Here is a 27211-nt window from a genome sequence, read left to right as displayed (position 1 = left end):
TTCACAATGAAATAAAAACTGGAACTGGCTTACATAAAACAGGAAATGCCATTTTAATTGGGATACAATTTGAGGATTTTTTTTCCCCGCAATTATCCGACTAGCCTGGAAGTGCTGCCTAATTACCTATTTAGTATCATTGTACCATAACATTACATTACACTAATAAAACTAAACTGCAGTTTTTATGTTGTTGCTCTGATGTCATTCTGTTAATGACTGTATGTTTAAATATGCATCTATGAAAAAAATAGTGCTGCAAAGAACATCATTCTTTTCTATTTTCTTTGAAAGACTGTCGTTGGAAGTATGAGCAGATGGGTATATCCGGGTCACGAGTAACTGTTCGGAGATATCTTGGCAGATACTTGTTACCACCTAAACTGTTAAGCTTGAGCTAGACATTTCCAGTCTCATCACTATGTGTAACCTTAATGTTCAGTTACCTTCAATCCTGATATTTCCATCTGCACCTACGGCCAGTGAAAGGTTCTTATAATATTAAAAGTATAACATGAAGAACAATAAAGTCAGTTTGCAACATTATTTTACAGAACTGTATCAGCATTTTCTATAAACAAATACTGACCAACACACACTGAATCACTTATGTTAGCATTCTATTTGCCATTTTTAACAAAATTAATAGAAGTACTTAAAATATAATGGCATCTCTGTCCTTATATTGAATTTAATGTATTGACAACCTTGAAATAATCACAACACTTGTCCACAACTCTATTTTTGTAATATAAAAAGCAAAACAATATACAAATTTATGTTGGTCCTCATTTGTAAAAAAAATCTGGCCAGTATACATAATATATATATATAACCCCTACCCTTTCACAACCCTCCTCATTTTCAGTTTCAATCTTCAAAGATCAAACAATATTAAGTATAATACATAGAGATAAGAAAAGCCATACTATGGCATTGAGCCTGGATCAAAAATAGAAGTTCTTAACAATACTAAAAAATTAATCATGTAAAATGGTTTAAAAAATCAATAATTATAACACATCTGACTGGCCAATTTCTTCTGAATTTTTAACTAGATGTGTGTCCATACGACACTGGTACCCCCACTGCCTGTCACTGTATACTGTTTCAGGACTGTGGGTGAAATATCTTTAGGATACATGCAACTCAACAGTTTACTCTGGTTTGGCGGAGTGATATCCCAAACAAGAGCACCTGCTGTACTACTTTAAAATTAGGCTATATAGAACAATCTTCTAAGGTTTTATGACTCTAGGTCAAGCATATTTTGAGATACATAAAACAAACACTTTTAGGCCTTAAATGATGTTTTTGACTATTAAAGGGCCTATAACTCTGGTTTGCAAGTGAAATATAAAAAACTCAATAAAATTCACTTTTTAGTTTCATGACTCTATTAAATAATTTCAAGTTAATGCAGAACAACTTAAGGCTTAAGTTTTTTTTTCTTCGAGTCCAAGACCATACTCTGGCAAACTCACATACTATAAACATATCCTCTAAGTTTTTTGACTTAACTGTCAAATACGTTTTAGAAACATGCCACACAACTTTGTATGCCCTTTATGCATATTTTGACTAATCAAGGGCTAACTCACCTGCTAGTGAAAAATCTAAAATCAAGTGAACAAGTTACATGTTGAATGTATTCTGTAATTTTCATAATAATATTATGTTGAAGAAGACAACTCAGTTGCAACGCGTTTCGCATTAAATATTCTTAGGCAAATACAAGTATACGAGTACTGTATACAGAATTTATCACATAAAGTTTCTAATACTAAGTCAAGTCTTCTTAGATAAATTCAACAAAATTTTGGACTTTCTATGCATATTTAGGGAACAAAATGTTTTAACAAAAGTAGGATAAAAATGTAGAACATTATTGAATGAACCATTCAACTTAATTAATATTGGTTATACTAGTGGATAATTGGATATTAAAACTAGATATCATCTGTTTGAATGAAATTAACTAAAAAGTTGACAACTGGTCTAGCAGTGAAGTTATTTACAACAGCGGTACAGCTACAAAATGCTAGCACAGATACTTTATGCCATGAACTAATAATTTTAGTTCACGGTGAACAAATGCCCTTTAAATTATATATGAAATATTTACTTAATATATACCCTTTTGCCTAATATTGTTCTTTACAAACTACATGTATATTTAAAAAACTGTGTCAGTGTGACTCCAAAACCAACAAAAAATATTTACAACAATTTCTCAATTACTGGTCAAACAAATATTCAGAGAAATTACATATTCAGAGAAATTACTGGTCAAACAAATATTCAAAGAAATTACTGGTCAAACAAATATTCAAAGAAATTACTGGTCAAACAAATATTCAAACAAATATTCAAAGAAATTACTGGTCAAAGAAATTACTGACCAAACAAATATTCAGAGAAATTACTGGTCAAACAAATATTCAGAGAAATTACTGGTCAAACAAATATTCAAAGAAATTACTGGTCAAACAAATATTCAAAGAAATTACTGGTCAAACAAATATTCAGAGAAATTACTGGTCAAACAAATATTCAAAGTTACTGGTCAAACAAATATTCAAAGAAATTACTGGTCAAACAAATATTCAGAGAAATTACTGGTCAAACAAATATTCAAAGTTTTAAATGATAAAAGAAAGATTCACACACCAATATATGTAGATCACATACATGTATGTCTCTGTCTAACACTAAAATATCTTTTACCAAGTGAAAACCAGATCCCGTTAATTCTTTGAATAAACAGCTCTGTGATGTGCGTGTATTCACTTCAGACGTATACAAGTATGCAAAACTATATTGGTAAGAAAATTTGTCAAATAAAAAGTTATACCCTGAAATATTCTTTTTAAATAAAACTCAATTGCACATGTCATGAACATCAAGTGTTTATATAATGAATAGCTCTAATAGATAAGTCATTACACACTTAAAACAATCGTGTGGCATCAAATTAATTACAACCGAATTACAGTAATGATTTTTGTCTACACGTTAAAGTACAGGGCAAGACATTAAAATATCACAGATATTTAATGCACAGGATTGTATACAAATTTTAATGCCTATTTTCCTAGTCAGACTTCTTGCTTCTGTCAACTGTCAGTTTCAGCAGTTTTCTTGTTTCCTTGGTAACTGCAGTGAGGTCATTTAGAAGATTTCTATGTAATATAGAAGATGCTGTGACCAGACCAGCATGCAAGGCACCGCTAAATCCTGCCGATATCAGGTCCTGACCTGCAATAAATTTGAGTGTGTTTGTATCAAAGTTTATTTTTAGCCACTGCTGACTACCCAATGGCAAGAATGCTAGTGATCTTAAAAGGAGGAAATTAGCAATCATTGAGTGACTTAGACTTTGAACAACAAGGCCAAACTGTCAAACTGACTGCGATTTTAGAGATACTGATTCCGTATTTAATTATAAGTATGTTTTAGATCAGAGAAAATATTCTCTAGTAATTGACCAGTTAACCAAATGTCCAATCGCTCCACCTCTTAGATCACAAGTGTTGCCAGCCCATTCAGTCCATTTCATTTGGCAATATAATGCTAACTTTTGAATAATACTTGTTCATTTATAAAATCAGTATATGTATACCATAGTTCATTTAGAATTCAATGTTTACATGTTTCAGCTATGTTTATAATACATGTATATAATTATATTGTGATTATCCACACCAATTTATTTTTGCTTTCACAGCGGTTACTTAGAGTATGAATATATTCAATATGGCGCTACATTTTTGATAACTTCTGAAGTTTGATGGAAGTTTTAAAGTCTCAAGTTCTTATCATTTCAGGAAGACAAATTTTTGCATGTCTCTTGAGACTCCACAAGTCCAACTTCAACAATTTTAACAATAGAATATATAGATTTAACTAGATTTTGGAGACAGATGCTTAGTTACTTGCTAACCTCGACAACCAGCTTGTCGAAGGAAAATAGCAGCTATAGTACGTGTGTTAAAAATCGATATCTGATTGGATCATAGGTAAGTTTGATTGACAGGCGGCAACTGGTCAATTTAACAAACATTGTCAATTTTCTCTATTCTTTCTTAATTAAATGGCCACAACTGCATAGTGACCAAGACTATCCAGCTGGTAACCAAGCATTGCCCAGATATGCAATATTACAAGCTGACAAACTTTTGTAAACACTAATCAAAAACTTCTCAAGAGCACACTAGTTTTGTGGATGAAGCCTGCCACGGATTCCATTTCATGTGTATACAATGAAACAGTACACTATAAGGTTATTTATAAATTTAATACCATGTTGACAAATGTGACAAAATAGGAAATATGGTGTACTGCTAGAAAGAATTATATAATTTAAAGTAAAAAAAATACAAAGTCTTTATTCACTGACCTTGATCTCTACTAAACCAGATTTTTTTTTAAAATTTAACAGAAGCAAGAGCTACTTTGCTCTTATGTTTCCAGTGCTTTTATCTAAAAATTAGCACAACTTGAAAGAGATTCTATTTTCACTAAGCAGTAATATTTTTCATTCCATAACAATGTAAAGATAATCTTTTACCTGATAAATAGAGGCCAGGAATACCAGATTCTGCTCTCAAATGCATGGAAATATCTGGCTCATACCTCCTGATGTTATGTTCCAAGCCATACATTTCACCCTCTGGCTGACCAAGATAGTATTTATTAGACAGAGGTGTACCAACGTCAAGGTACTCCAGCTGTAAAACAGAAAAGCTTTAAACATCAAATACATATTTCTTTGAAAGTAAGTTTACAAAACATTACTGCAAGGAATGCGTTGTTCTAAGTGTTTTTCCCTGAAAATGCCTAGAAAATAAACAGATAAAATGTCATGGTACAATCATATCTACAGAATGCTATGCTTAATTTTTATAGAACCACTTGTATCACATATTATTTCCCCATGAACAGCCCCTTAATCTCACAAAAAGGAATGGAGATTTCTATCTACAAGTTCTCTACATCATCTTAAGTGTATAGGAGTCATAACTGTAGTGAAACCCATCTAAACTGAACCCCTAATAAATACCAGAAACCCTTCAAACTGAATTAATTTTGCAGTCCCAAAAATTTGCTGTTTTACTTCATCAGAAAAATATCCCCCACCCCTCTATTCTGGATACTAAGCAAGGTTTCCAGATCAAACCTCTCTGACACATAGTTATCCCTGAAAGCCAAACAATTTTAAAGGCAATCAGAGTTTTGGCATTTGCTTTATAACATTATCACCAGAATTTACTCTGTTCTTTCATGCAGTAACCAAAAAAGAGAAGGATTTAAAATGAATCAGGTTGCTTGGTAGCTGTTTAACTATTTATAAAGTGTAGGACAAAACTCCTCTAGACTGAAAAATCCTCCGATCCAAACATTTACTCAGGAGACTGTTCAGTTTAGAGGAGTTTGACTGTAATCTGATTTTATCAACAAGCACAACATACATTACAGTCTCTCCTGAATAAATATCTTATATGATTAATAGATTGAGATTCATATTACAAACAAGAATGCCAAAATGTCACCAAATACGCCCACCATCAAACTTGGCCTAATTCAAGGGCCATAATCCAAGAGTGCCTTAGGTGATTTGGGTGGTTATCAAACTTGGCAGAGAAAATTCAGCTTTAACAAAAATGTCAGCAAGGTTTGGTTAAAATGAGGAAATCTGGCAATGGATCAAATTTGCGAGTTTTTCCCCAATTCAAGGGCCATAATCCAAGACTGCCAGTAGGGCGAATTGGGAGGTAATCAATCTTGGCTGAGATATTATGCCCACAAACATTGTAAGCAAGTTTGGTGAAGATTGGATGAAAACTGTTCGACTCAGAGCAGACAAGGCTAAATTCACATTTTTTCGAGTAATTAAAGGACCATAATTCAAGAGTGCCTGGGGCAATTTGGCTGGTTATCGAACTTGGCTGAGGTATTATGCTCACAACCATTGTCAGCAAGTTTGGTGAAGATTGGATGAAAACTGTTCGACTTAAGAGAGCAGACATGCTTTGGACGCCAACCCTCCGCCTGCCACAGGTGTTCACATTTTCAGAGACGGGCATATAAAAAGACTTCACCACCCACTATATATATCATTTTCAGATAATTACTTTTCCTTCAACATTTGGGTACAGTTGTTCAACCTGTCTCCACATCTGCTGTCCTAATTTCATCTTTATAGCATTATACTCCTCACCACGATGTTTGACTCGTCCTTCCTGCCATTTCTTTGTCCATTCCCAAGGCAATAATGTGATCATCAACAGGACTGACTTTCCTGGATTATAAAACTTAAGTTAGACTGATTACATAGTTAATCAAACAAACTGGTACTTGTATTTTATCCATGACAACAGGGCCACCCCAGATAGCTCACCTGAGTTACACTGCTTGCTTGAACAGTTTCAGAAGATAACTATGCAAGAAAAATGACGGAGAAATTATTTTGAAATAATATATTTTACAATCTTTAGAAAGGGCAAGCGGTTTCTGACAATGAGATTTTTAAAGGTTCCAGTATACATATAGTGAACATCCATCATGAAGGGTCACCAAACGATCATTTGTGTAATATTATTTTAAAATTGGGCCTGCTGCTTTTTAACAAGAAGATTTTTAAAGTTTCCAATATTATACATGTAGGGAAAAATTGACAATGCCCCCTGACTGAGGCGTGCCATGTTTTTGATGAATAAAAAATAATCAGAACAGTACTGGTAGGATGTCACACAAGGACCATTTGTGTGAAGTTATTTTAAAATCAAGGCAGCAGTTTCATACAAGAAGATTTTTAAAGTTTCTGCTATATACATAATTATTAGGAAAAGTGATCATGCCTCCTGTTTTTGACGAATTGGAATAGTTTCAACTATCTTGTAGCCACTGATCTTTATCAAAATAACACACTGAAACATTTGAAATTTTTACAACGTGACATCACGTAACTCCTCCGTTTGCTGTAGAAATTTTATTGACGTCATCACTTGTTGAAAATATCGATGCAGTGTTAACTCTTATTTATGCTGAGAGCAAATATGTTGTTTTCCGACAAAACACCGCAGTGCGCTGTTCTGCGTTTTTATCTTAAATTAGGAAAATCACTGTTAGAGGCCATGCATACGATAAATAACACATATGGACCAAAAACAGTGAACAGGAGACTAGTATACAGGTGGTATGAGCGTTTCAGGGACAACGATAAGTCACTAGAGGATCACCAGAGAACAGGAAGACGTGATTTTGGCACCATGTGTTTTGTGCTTTTTCCTCATCAGAAAGATAAACTCTGAGGGGTCCATTTCCAGGACCTTGATCATTTGAAATTTTTTGTAAAAATGTATTTCCATCTCTATGATGCTGCTTTCCGTAAATGGGTGAAACAGACATGAGCGCTGTATAGAAATCAAGGACGATACTTTGAAAAGGAATGAATATTGATAGCAGTCAGTAAGAAATGTCGTCTCGGATGTCAATAACGTCAGTGACTAGTGGCGATCCTTGCAAGTATGCCTTCCGTATATGTCAATATCGTTAAAAACTATGCAACACATCTTATTGACGTTTTCAGACAAAGACAAAGGTACTTCGGTATGCATTTTTGTTTACTTCCTTTCATTATATGCGATTTTACAGCTACAGTGACATTACCGGTACTTTTGGATCAACCCTTGTATTTACATTTATTTTCATATTTCACTAATAAAATATAACCTGGAAATCTTTCATCATAGGAGGAATCCTTTGCTGAGGGACAGGATATATACATGATGGGACACTCCATCTCAGCTACCTCCTCCATACTCTTTGACTTGAAATCTTCCAAATCTTTCTCATAGTCCACACTGAAAATAGAGATAGATTAAAATCAACACACAGATACATGTAACAACTTTTTTTTTTTTTGACAGTGCGGTCATAGATGTTGAATTTTCCATCAATCTTTTCCTCATTAAACTTGTCAAATACGGCTTATGTATTTTAAATCAAAGTCTACCTTCATTTTATTAAAGGTTTTTTTTTAAAAAAAGGCTGACTGCCACAACACTTACATTCATAAAACTTTAAGAACAACTTTTCAAAGACTGAGAGTAAATGTCTTAGAAGCAGCATATCCTTTTATAACAATTGTAGCCTTTCCTTTTAAGGATGTGCCTTCTTGCATTTGCCAACACACAGTGACAGTGTCTACTCAATTTCAACAGATTACCGTGAAGTCACTGATATCAATGGGGGACTAATATACAGTTTCCTGGTTGACTAAATCCAAGAAATTTACTCCCAGACTGAGTTTACAAGTGAAATTCCTATAAAACTTTAGTTCAAATGCTGAAATCCATAATTTCATTTTCCCACAAAACTGCCATTTTGGCCAAAACCATGAAATTTCATTCCAACGTTACAATATATTCCATTATTACTGGAAGCTTATCTGGAAATAAGTCATCCAGGAATTATTAAAAACTTTCAAATCTATAAAATAAATATATAAAGCCAATATAAGAAAGTATCTGATTTATGATTTACATACTTTAGAAATGCCCATGTATTTTGTTTCTTCAGTCCTAATTCTGCACTTGACTCGTTCATGCCAGCAAAAACTGTAACATACGATATGCTAGGTCCCACTTCCCGGATATATCTGTACAATGCTGAAAAAAGATACTCAAGTACCATAACATGTATTTTGTGAATGTTCACTTAAACCTGTGTTTACAAAATCCTTTGGGCAACTACCGAATGATTCTTAAGATCATCAGTAAGTAGCTAATGTTTGATACACCTTTTCTGTAACAAGGTTTTACCCTGATGTCTCTTTAAGGTAGTTCTGCATGTCTGGTAAACCAGAAGTAATGGAGTGACGTCATCTAGCCGGAAAACGTGGAATAAAGCCTGGATTCGGTGAACAGTAATGAAAATCATTTTATGAATTTAGGGCAACAAGTGAGTGAATTCATAACAACGGCAATGTTACTATCTTTCTAATGTTAAATATGATATTAAAACATGACACATTAAATAATTCTGAAAAATGTCTTATTAAAATTTGCTTGAAATGTACAGATCTCTTTGGGCAAATATCTCAAAAACAAGCACACAGACCTATACATTTTATTTCACCATATAAAAGGCTGCATGTTTATTTACAGGTGTGAGAAGTGCATTGTAGAAAAAATTCTATTTGTGAAAACGTTATCAAAATTGTGATTTTCCCATAGACTCCCATTATGAAAACCATCAAGAAATTTCAGAAATCGAACACATAACCCCATCTTTTTATTTGCCAATTCTTCTAAGTATATTTTGAAGTTTTGAAAAACATGCGGTTTAACAAAATTCTACAATGTAGAAATATATTTGACCTGAACATGCAGAACTTCCTTAAATATAAAACAATATCACTGACACCTTATACCATTCTAATGAACTCAAAGGGTTTTAATAGGGCCATTTTAAATTTTCAATAAAGCTTATGTTTAAACTTGTCGTAAGACATTTTTTTTTGAAAAGGTAAATTTCATTTTTGTCACCAAACTTCATAATTTCAAATTTGACTTTACATGTTGTATTTGTAAATGGACTTTGTAAAAACTTTCAGAATCTTAGTTAATATAAACACAATATTTCCAAACAAAATTTTACATATATTTCTGATTTTTTTTTTATATATTTTTAAAAATGAGCTTCTTACATACATTTTTTATTTAGCCATAAAACTGACATTATTAAAGATATTAACAAGAGCTGTCTGATGACAGCGCGCTCGACTATTCGAAGAATTGATTGAAGAATGGGGTCAAAATATTTCCACAGATATTCAGACAAAAGAAATATTTCTTTGATTTCGATAAGTCTTGCACTAAATGGCAATGTATGAACCAATTTCAAAGTCCAAAAAGGGCCATAATTCAGTCAAAATAGTTATGTACTCTTGCCTACAGATGGAAATCATAATGATAAACAAGTGTTCAAAGTTTAAAAGCCATATGTCAAATAGTTTTGACAAAACGTGGACTTGTATGAAAACAGAACCAATTTCGAAGTCCAGAAAGGGCCATAATTCAGCCAAAATAGATGACAGAGTTATGTACTCTTTCCTACAGATAGAGACTATTATACTAAACAAGTGATAAAAGTTTCAAAGCCATATGTCAAACACTTTACAAAAAATATGAACTAGTACGGAAAACTTAACCAAGATTTCTAAGTCAAAAGGGGCCATAATTCAGCCAAAATCTTTGATGGAGTTATGTACTCTTGCCTATAACTGGATATGGTGATGGTAAACAGGTGTTGAAAGTTTCAAAGCTTTATCTCAAAAGACTTTGTCAAAATATGAACTGGTACGAAAAACTTAACCAAGATTTCTAAGTCGAAAGGGGCCATAATTCAGCCAAAATCTTTGATGGAGTTACGTACTCTTGCCTATAACTGGCCATGGTGATGGTAAACAAGTGCTGAAAGTTTCAAAGCTTTATCTCAAAAGACTTTGTCAAAATGTGGACTGGTACGAAAAACTTAACCAAGGTTTGACGGCGACGCCGACGCCGTGGTGAGTAGGACAGCTCTACTTATTCATTACAAAGATACATTTGAAGAGTAAAAAGGTTGATTTTGGCTAATTCAAGAGCCATAATTCTTAAATGCCCTGGGCAATTTTGGTAGTAATTGAACTGGACTGAGGACTAATAGGCAAACACATTTTGTTCAAGTTCAATGAAGATCAGATAAGAAATGTTCAACTCAGAGCCTGAACAAGAGTAAAAAGGTAATTCAAGGGTCATAATTCCAAAGTGCCTCAGTCAATTTGGCTAGTTATCGAACTTGGCCAAGGACTTGTTGTCAAACCCATTTTGTTCAAGTTTGGTGAAGATCAGATGAGAAATGTTTGACTTTGAGCGTGGACAAGATTTGTGACAAACACACACACGGACATGAACCACTGTGTGGTGGGAGACATAATAATTTACTACCATCCTTACAAACTTCAGAGAGATGTATAGTTTATATCTAACTCTTGTAGAGCAGCAATTAATGAACAACCCTATTACATATTAGGTGGATCAAACAGTAATTATGTTATAAATGTAATGCTTGATACTTTGTCCTTCCAGTATGTGGTCTCTTAATACAAGTTATACTTTACTGCTTTCTACTTACGTGCTTTGACAGCAACTTCCTTAGGCAACAAATGTTTGTATGTGTTTATAATGCCAGCATCTGAAATAATCTTCCGAGCAAACACTTCAAAACTGTCACCTTTTTCAGTCAATCGAACACCTAAATAAACAAGAATAAGGAAGAACATTCATAGTTATACAATATCAGAAAATACTGTTACAGTAGCTTATTTTCCTGAATACATAATTATTATAGTCTGCTTTCCTGAATGCATAAAACTGTCTGTCCTGCATTTGAATAAAAGGCAGTTACTGAACTTCAATACACCATCAATTCTAATGAGAAAACAAACCTTACTGTTACCAATGCAGGAGCAGTTCAGAAAGCCTCAACATTTCAAATTTTTTTCCAAATATCATTCATGAACTTAAAATCTGATATTTTCGTTTTGTCATATTTCAGCTATCTGTTACTTCATTTCTATGAAAGGAATACAAAATACTTTACAGAAAATGTAATTTGCAACAACTCTTTTTTTTCTTTGAACAGTGAGTAACTGCAATAGAGACAAAAAAAATATAAAGTTACCATGAGCTCGTCCGTTATCATTCATCAGTATCTGTGTGACAGTGGCACCTGTTAGAACATGCCCACCATATTTCTCTATGATTGGTATTATCTGATAGGCTATCTCACTTGGTCCACCATATGGATAAAATGCACCAGGTATATAATGGTTGATTAGAGAGGCATAGTTGATTACACTCAATTCACTTGGTACAACTCCTGCAACAACATGTATCTGTAATCAAGGTGTACAGTCCCTACACTACACTACACCACACTGTTATAAAGCATTTCAAATTTATATATATATATATATATATATATATATATATATATATATATAATATTAATCTAATGTAATTCCGTAGGTATCAAAAGCCTATCTATTTTAGTGATTTTCTCAGAGAAAGGCTCCATTCACTATAATGGACTAGAATAAAAGAAAATGTAACTTAAAATATATCATAGGTCAGGACTACATAGTCCCTTATTGATTTTTTTATTTGTGTAAAATTTTCATTCTTGGATACCATGCCAAAAATTATTACACAAACTTAATACTGTCATAAATTCTGTAGGCACACTGTTTAAAGAATTGTGTTGAACAGTTTTTGGGAAAGGTGTGAAACATACTGGTGGCCATCTAAAACCTTGACAGTTGCCCACAATGTCATAAAATGTCAACAAATTGAGCCTTGTTATGAACCTATTGGTGCTAACCCTCAAATGTGTTTTACTGGAGGAAGATACCTTAACCTACCAACCTTAAACAAACCCCTTAATGTACTTTACACAGGAAGAGCAAGCTGGAACCAACATCTGTGAGTTTATATCAAGTCAGCAGTCTTATTTAAGCTGAATATTCTATCAAATCAATGAGCAACGAGACACTTGTATGTAAACTTACCAAGGTCACCAAATATATATGAAGCTACAGCCTTGAACTCTGCGTTATCAGTGAGTTCGTCTAGGGCATCTTTCACTGTCAGTCTACAAAGTTTCATATACTTCCTCATCACAAGTTGGTAAATTCCTGTCTTGATTGCGATTTGGGCAACCCATCGTGGTACCATTTTAGGGATCATTACACCCAAATATGCACCATCTGAGTCCTGTAAATACAACACATATCACAGAACAGCTGTCATAATAATTCATCTTTTTTCAATGCAATAACTTAAACAGTTTCTAAACAATTACATCAGTCCTTAAGTTTTAGAGGCTTTTCATAGCTGTTACAGTTACTGTAGTGATACTTCATACTGAAAACTATGGACTTGAGTTACATAAAAAGCTACCACAGTAAGTTGGAAATTTTAGGAAAATGGTTAATTAGTTGCAAAATAACTGAAAAACAAGAGGGCCATGATGGCCCTATATCGCTCAACTGTTAAACATGGCCTCAGAATCATCAAGATAAACATTCTGACCAAGTTTCATGGAGATAGGGTCATAAATGTGGCCTCTACAAAGGACAGGAACAACAAAGGGAAGAAATTTAACCAAAAAGAAAATAAAAATTCTAACAAGGTACAGATATGTCAAAATACACCTAACAATTGGAGGTACCATCCATGTTGTACCACAGAAAAGTGGTCTCGGTTTTTCCCTACGGCCAATAATAAAAAAGTTACTAAAAATAAGCTATTTATAGTAACGAAAAAGGGAAGTAATTAAATTTTTTTTATTGTAAGTGAACGAAAGAAGGAACTGCCAAATAAAAACAAGAGCACTGCAATGCAACCCAAATGCAAAGCAATATACACACAAAACAAAGTCATATGACCTTTGACCCCTAAGTGTGACCCTGACCTTGAAGTGAGGCATCCGAAACATGCGCTCTGCACGTTGTTTCGATGAGGTGAACATTTGTGTCAGGTTTCTTTGAAATCCTTCCAGGGGTTCAAGAGCAGAAGGGAAATTGCTAACCAACAGACAGACTGACAGACAGACACCAAGGCGATAACATAATACATCCCTTCGGGCGTATAAAAAGGAATCGAGATCTTATGGTGATACAAGTTGTGTGCAAGTTTGGTCAAAATCAAATCATAAATGAAGCTGCTATTGTGCAGATAAGGTCAAAATAGCTATTTTTGGCCCTTTCAGGGCCCATAACTCTGGAACCCATTATGGGATCTGGCCGGTTCAAGAAAGGAACCAAGATCTTATGGTGACACAGGTTTTGTGCAAGTTTGATTAATTTCAAATTATAAATGAAGCTGCTATGGTGCAGACAATGTCAAAATAGCCTAATTCTGGCCCTATTCATAATTTTAACATGTCCAAAACATTGTGAAATGATACTTAATTCACTTGGGTATTGATTACATTTTACTCGGACTTTATCATTGACTCCCTGTGTAAAATCTCAAACTTTTAACTACAATAAAGGTATTAAATCGATATAATATTCCAATGAAACTTCACAGTTTTGTTGTTTGTAGCATCACCTAGGGCATGTGCAGTGAAAAATCTTAATTTGATTTTTAAAATAGTGTGATATTTATTTCTAAAGTCACTATATGTTCATTGTAATATACTTCGTTATACCCAAGTGGAAACTGGTAGGTACTCGAAAATGCAGCTCTCTGATTGGTCAATTAGAACCCCTAATGTACTGTGATGTCATGATAAAGTTATGAATCAGGGGCCATAACTCTGGAACCCATAATGGAATCTGGCCAGTTCAAGAAAGGAACCACGACCTTGTGGTGATACAAGTTGTGTGCAAGTTTGGTTAAAATCAAATCATAAATGAAGCTGCTATTGTGCAGACAAGGTCAAAATAGCTAATTTTTGCCCTTTCAGGGGCCATAACTCTGGAACCCATTATGGGATCTGGCCGGTTCAAGAAAGGAATCGAGATTTTATGGTGACACAAGTTTTGTGCAAGTTTGATTAAATTCAAATCATAAATGAAGCTGCTATTGTGCAGACAAGGTCAAAATAGCTAATTCTTGCCCTTTCAGGGGCCATAACTCTGGAACCCATAATGGAATCTGACCAGTTCAACAAAGGGACCAAGATCTTATGGTGATGCAAGTTGTGTGCCAGTTTGGTAAAAATCAAATAAAAAATAAAGCTGCTATTGTGCAGACAAGGTCAAAATAGCTGATTTTGGCCCTTTCAGGGGCCATATCTCTGGAACCCATAATGGGATCTGGCCAGTTCAAGAAACAAACCGAGATCTCATGGTGATACAAGTTGTGTGCAAGTTTGGTTAAAATAAAATCATAAATGAAACCACTATCGTGCAGACAAGAAATTGCTGACGCACGCACGCACGGACGACGGACGAATGGTGATCACAAAAGCTCATCTTGTCACTATGTGACAGGTGAGCTAAAAATCTTCTGGGTATCACTAACTGGATTATGTCTAGTTTGTATGTAAATTAGTTTCAGTTTGAAATGCAAGCTAGATTACAATGAAAGAGAGTAAAAGCATTGTAATCTATATAATCAGTCTGAAATAGAATACAGACAATACCAGATACACTTACTAGTAGTGCCGATACACATTCATATACTAGAAAAACTATTTTGATTATTACCTGCAGTGTGTAAACTCTGAGAATTTTTACAACTGGTTCAATGTATTAAAAATAGCTCAATATTCTAATTTCAATTTTAGTCAATATTTATATATTTTCAATAAAAAAAAAGGCTTCAAAATATTACCTGCTAATGCTTGTATCATATATAACAGTTTGCTACTTTCTAATAATTTATTTAAACTATATGAAGTGTGGCTTTAATTGTTACTCTCTACATTGAACTGATCTATGTGCAGCAGAGCTATACAAACATTTTTAATGTTTGTTATATACTGTGAAATCATTAATATTCGTGGGGGACTAATTTTCGTGGATTTCATGGTTGAGTCAATCCACGAAATTTAATCCGAACGAACAAGTAAAATTCTCATTCATTTTATGTTTAAAATTTGAAATCCACGAATTCATATCCCCACGAAACTGCCGTTTTGACAAAAACCACGAAATTTCATGCCCACGAAATTAAATGATTTTACAGTTAACATCTGTTACACAAAAAAATTTCCTTTAGAACTAAATCTCATCTACTGGACATTTTTCAGAAAATAAATTTGGAATTATTACTCAAAAGGTGTTGTAGGAACAGTCAATACCATTTGTCTTGGTACCTTGGTATTATGAACAGTAATATTGTTGATATTATATATATTGCAGTCAACATTTACAACTGTTGCCATCTGGTGATTTTTCTTTTATAAGTAAACCCATTTCTTTTGGCTTATAGTATTGACTCTTTCCAAAACTCTATGAAATAACTGTATAGTACATAAGCAACATACATGTAACAGTTGCATGAATTTAGCTATTGCCACTTTCTCTGTAGGGAACTGTTTCTCCAGATGTGCAGCAAATATTTCCTTTGATCCTGATGCCATGGTGTACCACTTCGCTTTCTCGGGGTTTCCAATGGCAACCTGATTGAAGAATACACATTGTATCACAAAGATAAACCTTCCATTCTGAAGTGAACATGGGGCATTTTTAAGTTTTTGTTGGGTTTAATGTCGCACCGACACAATTATAGGTCATATGGTGACTTTCCAGCTATGATGGTGGAGGAAGACCCCAACTGCCCCTCCGTGCATTATTTCATCACAAGCGGGCACCTGGGTAGAACCACCAACCTTCCGTAAGCCAGCTGGATGGCTTCCTCACATGAAGAATTCAACGCCCCGAGTGAGGCTCGAACCCACATTGGTGAGGGTCAAGTGATTTGAAGTCAGTGACCTTAACCACTCGGCCACGGAGGCCCCTGCATTTTTAAGTAAAAAAGTGTTAAAATTCCATCATTTATTGTTAAAAACCAGATTTGACATACAACTTTATTGGTTGTTTTCTGCCCTGGATGATAAAATAAGATATCTGTTTCTATTACTCAGAGCAAGTTTTATTTTATTTTCAAAAGTACAGTCAAACCTGTATTATGTTGCCAGCTGAGGGAGTTACACAATCTGACTGCTTAAGGTTTGTGGCTGCTTATGACAAGTTGATATTACTACAAAAAAGTCAATTTTGGAAGTTAATTCACTTGCAGCTTAAGGCAAGTGGCTGTTAAACACAGGTGGTACTTAAGTCAGGATTTAGCAATATTTAGCAATGCTTTGGACAATGTTATATGAGTATAAAGTTATGTACTTACAGCATCAAACTCCTGATCCATGGGTTCCCACACTACTTGACCCTCTGTGATCTGGTCTACCAGAACACGAGTCATGTCTCGAGCATTCATCTTACCCACATAATGTATCCCTTAAATAATAATGACAAATACTGTGAAATCGTTTAAGATTGCGTGCATGAAATTTTGTATAAGTTTTAAATTTCATTCATTTTACTACTAAGTCAGAAATATAAACAAGCAGCATGAAATATGAACAGCCATGTTCTCGAACATGTACAATCATTTCAACATGATGATGCAATTAACTTATAGAAAATACTACGATATGAAACAAATCAAAAACTGACATAAAATATTTGAAAATACTTTGACCTTGACATAATACAGTGACAAAAACAGAACATATGACATGAAATAAATGAAGACTGATTGATCCATTTTATGTTCAACTGATCTACCCGTAGATCAAAACTTTCTCTGTCCCTGAAATTAATGTCTTTTACTTATCTAAATCCCTTAAACCTGAGTCTCAAAAAGGTCTGACAATGAACGCTGCCAAAGAGAATTGAAAGAATTTGATTTGTCTCTATATACAAGTTTTAACCCTTTGTTTTCGGTTGCCGACATATCCATCCTATCCTGGGCCTTTTGCTAGATTACTCCATTATAAAGGATAATTTCCAATTCAAGTATCCTCCCAGATAAACAGGGTCCTTCTCTGGATTACTCAGCAAAATATTTTATCACTACAATCTACTGCAGTATTATCATATATATTCCTTTATATATAGTGTAATACTGATCAAATAATATTGAAAGAATTAATTCGTCATCAGTCGAACCAATATTTATTGCAAACAAGAGCTGTCTCCATAATATTACTACTAAGGATGACACATGCCCCCGGTGGCACTTTGAATGAATAGTTATGGCCAATGTAAGAGTTTAGGTCCTTTGACCTACGGAGCTGGGTCTTGGGCGCGACACGTCGTCTTACTGTGTCACACATTCATGCATAGTTATTTTAAAATCCATGCATGAATGACAAAGATATGGACCGGACACGCCCATCAATGCACTATCATGAAAAATGACCTTTAACGTCTAAGTGTGACCTTGACCTTTGAGTTACGGACCTGGGTCTTGTGTGTGACACATCATTTTACTGTGGTACACATTCATGCCAAGTTATTTGAAAATCCATCCATCGATGACAAAGATATGGACCGGACACGCCCATCAATGCACTATCCTTTAACGTCTAAGTGTGACCTTGACCTTTGAGCTTTGGACCTGGGTCTTGCGCGCGACACGTCGTCTTACTGTGGTACACATTCATGCCAAGTTATTTGAAAATCCATCCATCGATGACAAAGATATGGACCGGACACGCCCATCAATGCACTATCCTTTAACGTCTAAGTGTGACCTTGACCTTTGAGCTATGGACCTGGGTCTTGCGCACGACACGTCGTCTTACTGTGGTACACATTCATGCCAAGTTATTTGAAAATCCATCCATCGATGACAAAGATATGGACCGGACACGCCCATCAATGCACTATCCTTTAATGTCTAAGTGTGACCTTGACCTTTGAGCTACGGACCTGGGTCTTGCGCGCGACACGTCGTCTTACTGTGGTACACATTCATGCCAAGTTATTTGAAAATCCATCCATCGATGACAGAGATATGGACCGGACATGCCCATCAATGCACTATCCTTTAACGTCTAAGTGTGACCTTGACCTTTGAGCTACGGACCTGGGTCTTGCGCGCGACACGTCATCTTACTGTGGTACACATTCATGCCAAGTTATTTGAAAATCCATCCATCGATGACAAAGATATGGACCAGACACAAAAATTGCGGACAGACCCACAGACAGACGGTTCAAAAACTATATGCCTCCCTTCGGGGGCAAAAAAAAATAAATTGTATTAGTTACTCAATCTAATGTAATTTAACCCAGGTTATTAATGTCAAACATGTTAAACGCTTGTTTAGAAATTATATGAAAACCTTATTAGCAAAAAAAACAAACTGAGACACGCTATTACACTTACCTAATCCAAGGTGTGAAAAACTGAGTGATCAAGACATAAATTAACGGGTTTTACTCATGCCAGGATTAAAATTACTGTTAAGTCACTGCATTTTATGAGACATCGTAGATTTTAGATTTTTCGTATGTTGAGAATTTGCATTTTATTTACATTGAAGATATAGGTAAATATGCCGGGATTTCATGTTTATTTCAAGTGAGCGCAGCTTCTCAAGTTTATGCATTTCGAATAAACGAAATATGACTGTACCGGTAATGTATTGCAGGCACATGTTTCATCAATATAAACAAGACAAGAAATTATATATCCACAGGAAAAGTTTTATAGTGACTCATTTCATGCTACATAATATTGTTACAGGTTCATCATATGATTAAAGGTGCATTTCAAATTCATTTCTGTTATGAAAACTGATAATGCAAGAGTTCAAGTTCAAATGATGCATTTTTTGTCACATTTATCGAATACATGCACTGCACTGTCTTATAAATATATCTTAAATTACCTTTTTATATCATTAATAATGTAATACCTGAATAAAAATGTACACTACCTGTATCAAACTCGAAACCTTTATCCACAAAGGTGTGACAACAACCCCCTGCCTGAGAATGTTGCTCTAAAACTAAAACCTTGTAGCCAGCGCGGCCAAGGAGCACGGCGGTTGACAGCCCACCTATACCACTGCCTATAATGATTGCGTCTATATTCTCTGGAACTAAATCTGGCCTGAATTCTGAAATTTATATGACCTTATCACTTCTTTATTTAAGACAAAAGCTAATTATTCAAAACACTCAATAAACATGAATAAAAAGATGTATGAACAAGAGCTGTCACAGGAGACAGCGTGCTCGACTATTTTGATGCTGGATAGTGAAACTGGGCACATCTGAGGAAAGTAGAGCTGTCACTGGAGTGTTTAATGACTCCAATTGTGGATGAAGATATTGCACAATAGCCTGAGTCTATGTCAAAAATATCAACTTAAAGTAATAAGAGAGGTAAAGATAAAATGTATCAAAACACTATATAAGTATATCCTAAGCAAAAAGGGGCATAATTCATTAAATATTGATGCCAGAGTTATGCAGCTTGTGTCATATTGTGTGGGTGCTGATGTTGAACAACTATTTTAAGTTTGAATCAAATCCATTCAGTAATAACAGAAACAGAGTGAAAGTGCATCAAAACTTTAACTTAAAATTCTAAGTAGAAAGGGGGAATAATTAATGAAAAATTGGTGCCAGAGTTATGCACCTTGGGTCATATGGATTCGGTGATGATGTTGAACAACTATTTTAAGTTTGAATCAAATCCATTCAGTAATAACAGAGACAGAGTGAAAGTGCATCAAAACTTTAACCTAAAATTCTAAGTAAAAAGGGGAAATAATTCATGAAAAATTGGTCCCAGAGTAATGCACCTTGTGTCATATGATAAGGGTAATGATGTTGAACAATTGTTTAAGTCTGAATCAGATCCATTCAGTAATAACAGGATAGAGTGAAAGTGCATAAAACTTTAACCTGAAATTCTAAGTAAAAAGGGGAATAATTCATAAAAAATTGTGTCAAGAGTTATGCATCTTGTGTCATATGATATGGGTGATGATGCTGAACAACTATTTTAAGTTTGAATCAAATCCATTCAGTAATAACAGAGGTAGAGTGAAAGTGCACCAAAACTTTAACCTGAATTTCTAAGTAAAAAGGGGGAATAATTCATGAAAAAATGGTGCCAGAGTTATACACCTTGTGTCATATGATGTGGGTGATGATGCTGAACAACTATTTTAAGTTTGAATCAAATCCATTCAGTAATAACAGAGATAGAGTGAAAGTGCATCAAAACTTTAACCTGAAAATCTAAGTGAAAAGGGGGGATAATTCATGAAATATTGGTGCCAGAGTTATAGCCCTTATGTCAGATGATGTGGATGATGATGAGGAATAAGTATTTCAAGTTTGAATCAAATCCATCAAGTAATTACAGAGATAAGTTGAAAAAAGAGAAAGTGTAAAAAAACTTTAACCAAGGTGGGGATGCGGAAAGACGCCGACGCCGGGGCGAGTAGGATAGCTCTCCTTATACTTCGTATAGTCGAGCTAAAAAAAACAACATTTAACAAGAGCTGTCATAAGGACAGTGCACTTGACTATTCCAAAATGTTTACCAAGATATCATTATTATATGACATAAGCAAATTCGATGAATTGGTATCCCCCGCCAAATGGGTTTGTGGTGAGGAATGGCAAGATATATTATATCCAGCAAAAAGTTATGTATGTTAACATACATGTACATTTGAACTAAAAAGAATCCTTAAGAGAGCACAATGAAGTAAGAAATCTGGAATGTTGGTGGGGACAGGGGGAGGGGTCAACTTCATATGTTGATAAATATTCATGGAAAGTTTGAAAAATTAAAAAAAAAATGGAATGAATGGTGGGGGAGGGTGGGGGGGAGTGACTGGGTGAGGGTACAAAACTTCACATGTTGATAATAAATATTGATGGAAAATATTAAAACAAGAGCACTGCCTGCGGGTGCCAACGCTCGTTTGCAAGTGCTGGACAATATGTAAGAAAAGAGTTAAGGTTCTGATTTTCTAAGTACAAAAAGGGCCATAATTCTGACAAAATGCAAATAAACAAGTGTGCAAGGTTTCAAAGCTGTAGCTCTTATAGTTTTTGAGAAAAGGCGGACCTAAACAAAAATTTAACCAAGAAACTCAAATTTTCTAAGTACAAAAAGGGCCATTAATTAACACCATAGGAAGTTTTATTGAACTCGTTTTTTATTACCTCCCTTTATGGTTCTAGTAGAATACGTTCATGTGCAGTAATGAAAGTAGTGTTATTTTAACAATATAATTATCCATAACATCTATTTGGATAGCTGTTTCATCTGATTTTAACATAAATATTAATTTTAAAAGTCTTATGGAACTTTAATCGTACAGCGGTACATCATAATTAAATTGGTATGTACAGCAGAGCTTACAGCGATATTTTTCTTACTCTGAACATGCTGAAGAAGTACATCATACTATAATGAGAAAATAGTCTTAATTTTTAGGGTATTCAAACTAGATGCAAGCAATTAAAATTAGGTCTTGCTGTGTGTCGACAATGCTAGACAGAAATGACTTGAAATGCCCGGGAACAATAATTATTATCATGTCACTTTCTTCATTTTGTTCCATTAACTTCTTGCATTTTGTCTTATGAAGCCATAACGATAATGAATGCCGTTTTTGAGCCTTGGTATGGAAGAAGAGTCTTGTTTGGAATGTTTAATTAATGAGTAAAGTTTCTTAGAATTTGGTCTACTTGGAAGGTTGGCATCAGTACTATGTAGATTTAGGATGTCTTCAAGATATTGGTGATAAGCCTCTTTGACCTTTTTCTACACTAAGTGTTTTAGGTCTAGCAATTTTTTTCTGATCAGAAGTCTTGTTTGATATCCTAACTTTTTTAAAGGCCCTATTACATCTTCTGATCATTCTCTTAACGCTCTGATTGAAGATGATCCCTTAATGATGACTGTTTGGATGGAATCCATTTTTCTGTTCAGCTATTGAGTGTGTGTGAAAAACTATCCCACAATTCTTCTGTATTTAGTGCGGAATATTTTTCTTGAGAGGTCATTACCTGGTGGTAGTCGTTTAGTGACTGTTTTATGGCCTGCCAGTTAGTTTTCTTGTACAGTGGAATCTTTCAAGGCTTTTGGTAACAGATCCTTGCAGATGTATTGACTTTAACTTCAACTATGTTATGATCACTGATGCCTGGTAGGATATTGACCTGATTTACGAAAGAAGGATTTGTTGTGAGGAATAGGTCCAGGATATTACTTTCACGGGTTAGGAGATTAACCATTTGGGTAAGATTTATATCATTAAATGTTTCAATAACCTGTCTATAGAAGGAAGGGTAGTTACAATCAGGGGCCGGACTAGTAGTGTCCCAGTTCATCTTGGGAAGATTTAGGTCCCCAGCAACCCAGATGTAAGAGAATCTTTTGTTGACCTTTTCTAGGGATTTGGTAAACTCGATGAAGCTGTTTGTGTCAAGCTCATGGGGTTTGTAATAAGCACCGATCACAATGGACTTATTTCCTACTAGGTCTAATTTTAACCAAAGGTCCTCACAATCAGGCTGGAGTTCTGGCATTTCCTGGGCTATTATACAGTCCCTTACTGCAATAAAGACTCCACTGCCTGTCTGACTGGTGTGATCACGGCGGAAGACAGACTATCTTAGATCGGAATCGAATATTTCATTGGTATAATGTTTGAGCTTTAGCCAAGATTCAGTACCTATCACAAAGTATGGTTTAGCTGATGTGACTAGATTGCTAAATTCCAGTTTTTTGTCTACAATTGACCTGCAATTTATGATATGAACTTTAAGTGACCTTCTTATGTTGTTTTTCTTACTTGATTTTGGCTTTGGTCTGGACTGTGATAAGGAATGGTCACGTTTAGGTGTAGATCGATGTATGGACCACAGAGGATAAATCACTGTTGCTTGAGATATCAAGATTTGCAAAGGGGTTTGAAGTTTCAAGGGAGTCCAAGCTTGGGATGGAGCTATTTGAAATATTTATATTTTCACACAGGGAGCACTTCCAGACTGCAACCCAAGCTGCGGAATCGGTCATATAGGGAATCATTTATATGCTGGCAGTCAGCATGGAACCAGACCATGCACATGTCACACTGGACTCCTTTACAACTCCATGTGACTGGCTGTTGGCAGTTTCCACATGGGAAAGCTGTTGAGTTACCTTCAAGGAATAATTCTGTTTGAATAGGACCACCAGGGATAGGGCAAGCAGAAGGAGACACAACAGGATAATAGTGTTGGGGACACTTTTACCCTTCCTCTTATGGTTTGTAGTCTTTTCAAATCTTTTGCACAGTATTCTTGTTTGACTAAAGACCGAGAGCTGTATGGATGCTTTTGTTGGTATTGGCCAAATAGGACCATCTTTGCAACACAATACTATTCATATTTAATCTGTTCTTCTTCTTCTTCCGATAATGTACATAAATCCCACTCTGGGACATTGTCGTACAGTGTGATATGTACAAGGCTGTGTGAGGCGCGCAAGTACAGTCTAACCTGTCTTAAGCAGCCAGCCAGGGGAAGCAGACAATTTGGCCGCTTAAACCAGGTGACCGCTGATCGGAGGTGCAGCCAGTATATGTATTTTTCAGACTTCTGACCAGTTTAGCCTTTAGGTCAATTTCTTTTTCAGTTTTCTATCATTATTTTACCAGGATACATTAACGTGCATTTGCCATCGCAATACGAATGGTCTTCTTAGCAATCTAAAACTCCGGCGTGGTTTTTTTACAACAAGAATTGTTACAATTTCAAACTAATAAAATAAGTCTGTTTACAATTTTCGCCATTTTGTAAGGGAAGCTACTCTCCACGCTTACTGTCAACGCTAAAATCTAAGATTGCCATTACGTTCCGTAAAAGATCGAGTGGTTTATATTTTTCAAATTCAATAAATTTCGTATAAATTTAATAGTATTTTGATGACAGAAATATATCAAATTACAAATATTATGCTACTAATTAGATATGGAGTATTATCTTTAACCGAGATCAAACTGTGAATAACAAAACTGACACGAGGTGACACAATAATTAGGCATAATTACTGGCCATTTGATCTTAACAAAAAGGGGATGACACCTTTTAAGTTACCATAGTTTTAATTGAGAAGCTCATGTCATTTTGTCGTTCTTTTGGTCAAAGAAGTATAAAATACACAGAATGGCAACTGGCTGTAATCTCGCGTGATCTCGTGTCAGAGCGTGAATCGGCGTTATCTTAGTAAAAACAAACATCGGCGAGCATAGAGTTACAATTTGTACCTTTGAAACTATATTTAAAATACATTTAAAATGCGTTAGCTTCTAAAACAACATTAGTTTAATGTGAAATAGTCTTAAGACACAAAGTACACGTTTCTTACCCTAAAAAAAGCGTGGTCATACGGTGATAATTAATTTACCGATGAATAATTGCTTCGCATACAAAATGGCGCGTGGAGAACGCTTCACTTCCGGTAAACGAGATCTCATTCAGTTGTCACGGGATGTTGGCGAGATTTGCTCTATATGCCTTTCAAGTTGCCGATCTATTTATTTTTATAGCTCTTTGTTTTGGTGAAGTCAAGCGAAATTTAGCAATCACGTGTTTCTCAAAAATCTGGTATCTTCGGCGATTATCAACTAAAAGTAATTGGTTTTGGAAGAAACATGGCCGCTTAAAGGGGTCAAATACGGCGATCAGGAGGCAATTTCGGTGGCCGGTGGCCGCTGAATAAAGTGATAAAATAGAGGAAAATCCGTCAGGGGCGTCATAAAATGACCGCTGAACGGAGGTGACTGCTGATCGGAGGTGACCGTTAGTACAGGTTAGACTGTATGTACAAGTGCAGGTAAAACGATAAAAAACTGCGGTCCCGTGACTACGGCGTGGCATCCAAACATCTCTTGAAGGCCTCGACGCTGCCAATCATGGTGGCTTGTTCGGGAAGCTGGTTGCACAGTCTGGTGGCGGAGGGGAAGAAGGAATGGAGGAAGACGTCAGTGCGGCAGAAGAGGAGAAGGAAACTGATTGAGTGACCCCTTGTGTTGATGGAGGCTGGATGGAAGTACCTCTCTGCAGGGATGTCGATCAGGCCGTGGGTGATACGGTAGACCATCATGAGCTTGGCGTTGGAGCGGCGATGTTCAAGGGGCTGCCAGCAAATGTCAGCAATCATCTGACTGGTGCTGCTTGTTGTGCGGTAGTTCCCCTTGAAGAATCGTGCAGCGCGGCGCTGGACTGCCTCCAGCTGTTTTATGCTGGACTTCGTATCCCAGGCGGTGCTGGCATACTCAATGATGGGTATGACAAGGGTCTCGTATAACTGTGCCTTGATGTCTTGCTGGCAGGTCGTCAGGTTTCTCCTGAGGAAGGCGAGGCTGTTGTTTGCCTTCTTTGCAGTGGATGTGATGTGGGCATTCATGGACAGCTTTTCGTCGATGTCGACTCCCATGTACTTGCCACCCTGCACTGTCTGCAGTTCACTGCCATGGATGCGGTAGGTGGTCTTGATCGGGCTCCTCTTCCTGGTAATGCGCACGACCTCACATTTGCTGGGTTTGAAGGACATAAGCCAGTTTCGTTCCCATTGCTGTAATCTGTCTAGGTTGATCTTCTTGTAAGGCTCTGGCATCATCTGAGGTACGAATCTTCCTATACAAGAGACTTTCATCAACGAACAGGCATGATGTGGAAGTAGCTTGGAGTGGGAGGTTGTTGATATAGAGCAGGAAGAGGAGGGGTGCTATGACTGATCCCTTGGGGGACACCTGAAATAACTGGAGATGGGTCGGATGAGTTGCCCTCAACTTGAACGTGTTGACATCTGTTTGCCAGGAAGCTCCCGATCCACTGCAATAAGTTGCCCCTGATACCGTAGTAATGTATACATATAGTTTGCAGGCTAGTCGGTCGCGGGGGACCTTATTGAAGGCCTTGCTAAAGTCAAGCAAGATGGTATCGATCCTCCCCCTCGTCGAGACCGGTGTTGTGTGATAATTTATGATACAGACAACTTTTGAACTATATTTATAATAACAGATATGCGAATTATTACTCTGTTTTAAGACTTTCTTCCTCAACTTGCGGTCTGTAACCAGAGGTGGTGGTGGTCTGACGTGAGCAACCGAGAATGGGTTTCTCCCTGGTTTTGGACCAGAAAATAATACTGACAGCGCATAAATGAAACAGTATAGGAGGAAAATAACAATAACAATCCATGGATTCGAAACAAGATAGTTGGCAATGCTTGTTATTCCTCCCATTTTGATAGCTGTCTGCACCGGCCTTTGAACCTAATGTTAGGTTTCTGTTTTCTTCAATTACACCCGATAAAAATAATGTAAAACGTTAGACACAGTCAAGCGGGTTGAAATCTTGGTATGTAGACGCTCATTACAAAAAAAAGGGTCGCACTAAACTGCTGACGACTTAGCTGACGATATGGAATATATAGGAAACTGCTGACCACATAGATAAAGAAGGATTATCGAAAACTGCTGACCATATAGACAAAGAAGGAAAATCGATCCACCGTGAAATTGCCTTTGGGATATTTAACAACACAAAACAAGTGTGAAAGTATGATAATAAATTAAGGGTATATTTTCTTTTTATTAAAGGTATTAAAGTAATAAC

At 35.7% G+C, this 27211-nt stretch overlaps 1 protein-coding gene across 1 annotated transcript; it reads right to left on the bottom strand.

The window, feature by feature from the left end:
- Positions 1-2385: 2385 nt before the first annotated feature.
- LOC123534531 (all-trans-retinol 13,14-reductase-like) lies at positions 2386-26849 on the bottom strand. The gene is made up of 12 exons (XM_045316818.2): positions 26631-26849; positions 19510-19692; positions 16908-17017; positions 16048-16182; positions 12617-12821; positions 11731-11928; positions 11182-11301; positions 8552-8672; positions 7735-7865; positions 6135-6301; positions 4571-4730; positions 2386-3258 (listed from the first exon to the last, which is right to left on the bottom strand). The coding sequence occupies exons 1-12, from the start codon at positions 26836-26838 to the stop codon at positions 3095-3097; spliced, it is 1902 nt and encodes a 633-aa protein (XP_045172753.2). The 5' UTR covers positions 26839-26849; the 3' UTR covers positions 2386-3094.
- Between the last annotated feature and the right edge of the window lie 362 nt (positions 26850-27211).

The sequence above is a fragment of the Mercenaria mercenaria genome, chromosome 12 (genome assembly GCF_021730395.1).
Source record: "Mercenaria mercenaria strain notata chromosome 12, MADL_Memer_1, whole genome shotgun sequence".
In the NCBI taxonomy this organism is placed as follows: domain Eukaryota; kingdom Metazoa; phylum Mollusca; class Bivalvia; order Venerida; family Veneridae; genus Mercenaria; species Mercenaria mercenaria.
This window is presented reverse-complemented; position numbering and strand designations above follow the sequence as displayed.

Excerpts from the sequence above, each read along its gene's own strand:
- LOC123534531 (XM_045316818.2), bottom strand. The coding sequence starts at position 26,838 with ATGGGAGGAATAACAAGCATTGCCAACTATCTTGTTTCGAATCCATGG. Across the intron at positions 12,822-16,047 it reads AATTCATGCAACTGTTACAT|GACTCAGATGGTGCATATTT; the intron begins GTATGTTGCTTA and ends TTGTATTTACAG. Across the intron at positions 4,731-6,134 it reads ACCCAAATGTTGAAGGAAAA|CTGGAGTACCTTGACGTTGG; the intron begins GTAATTATCTGA and ends TCTGTTTTACAG.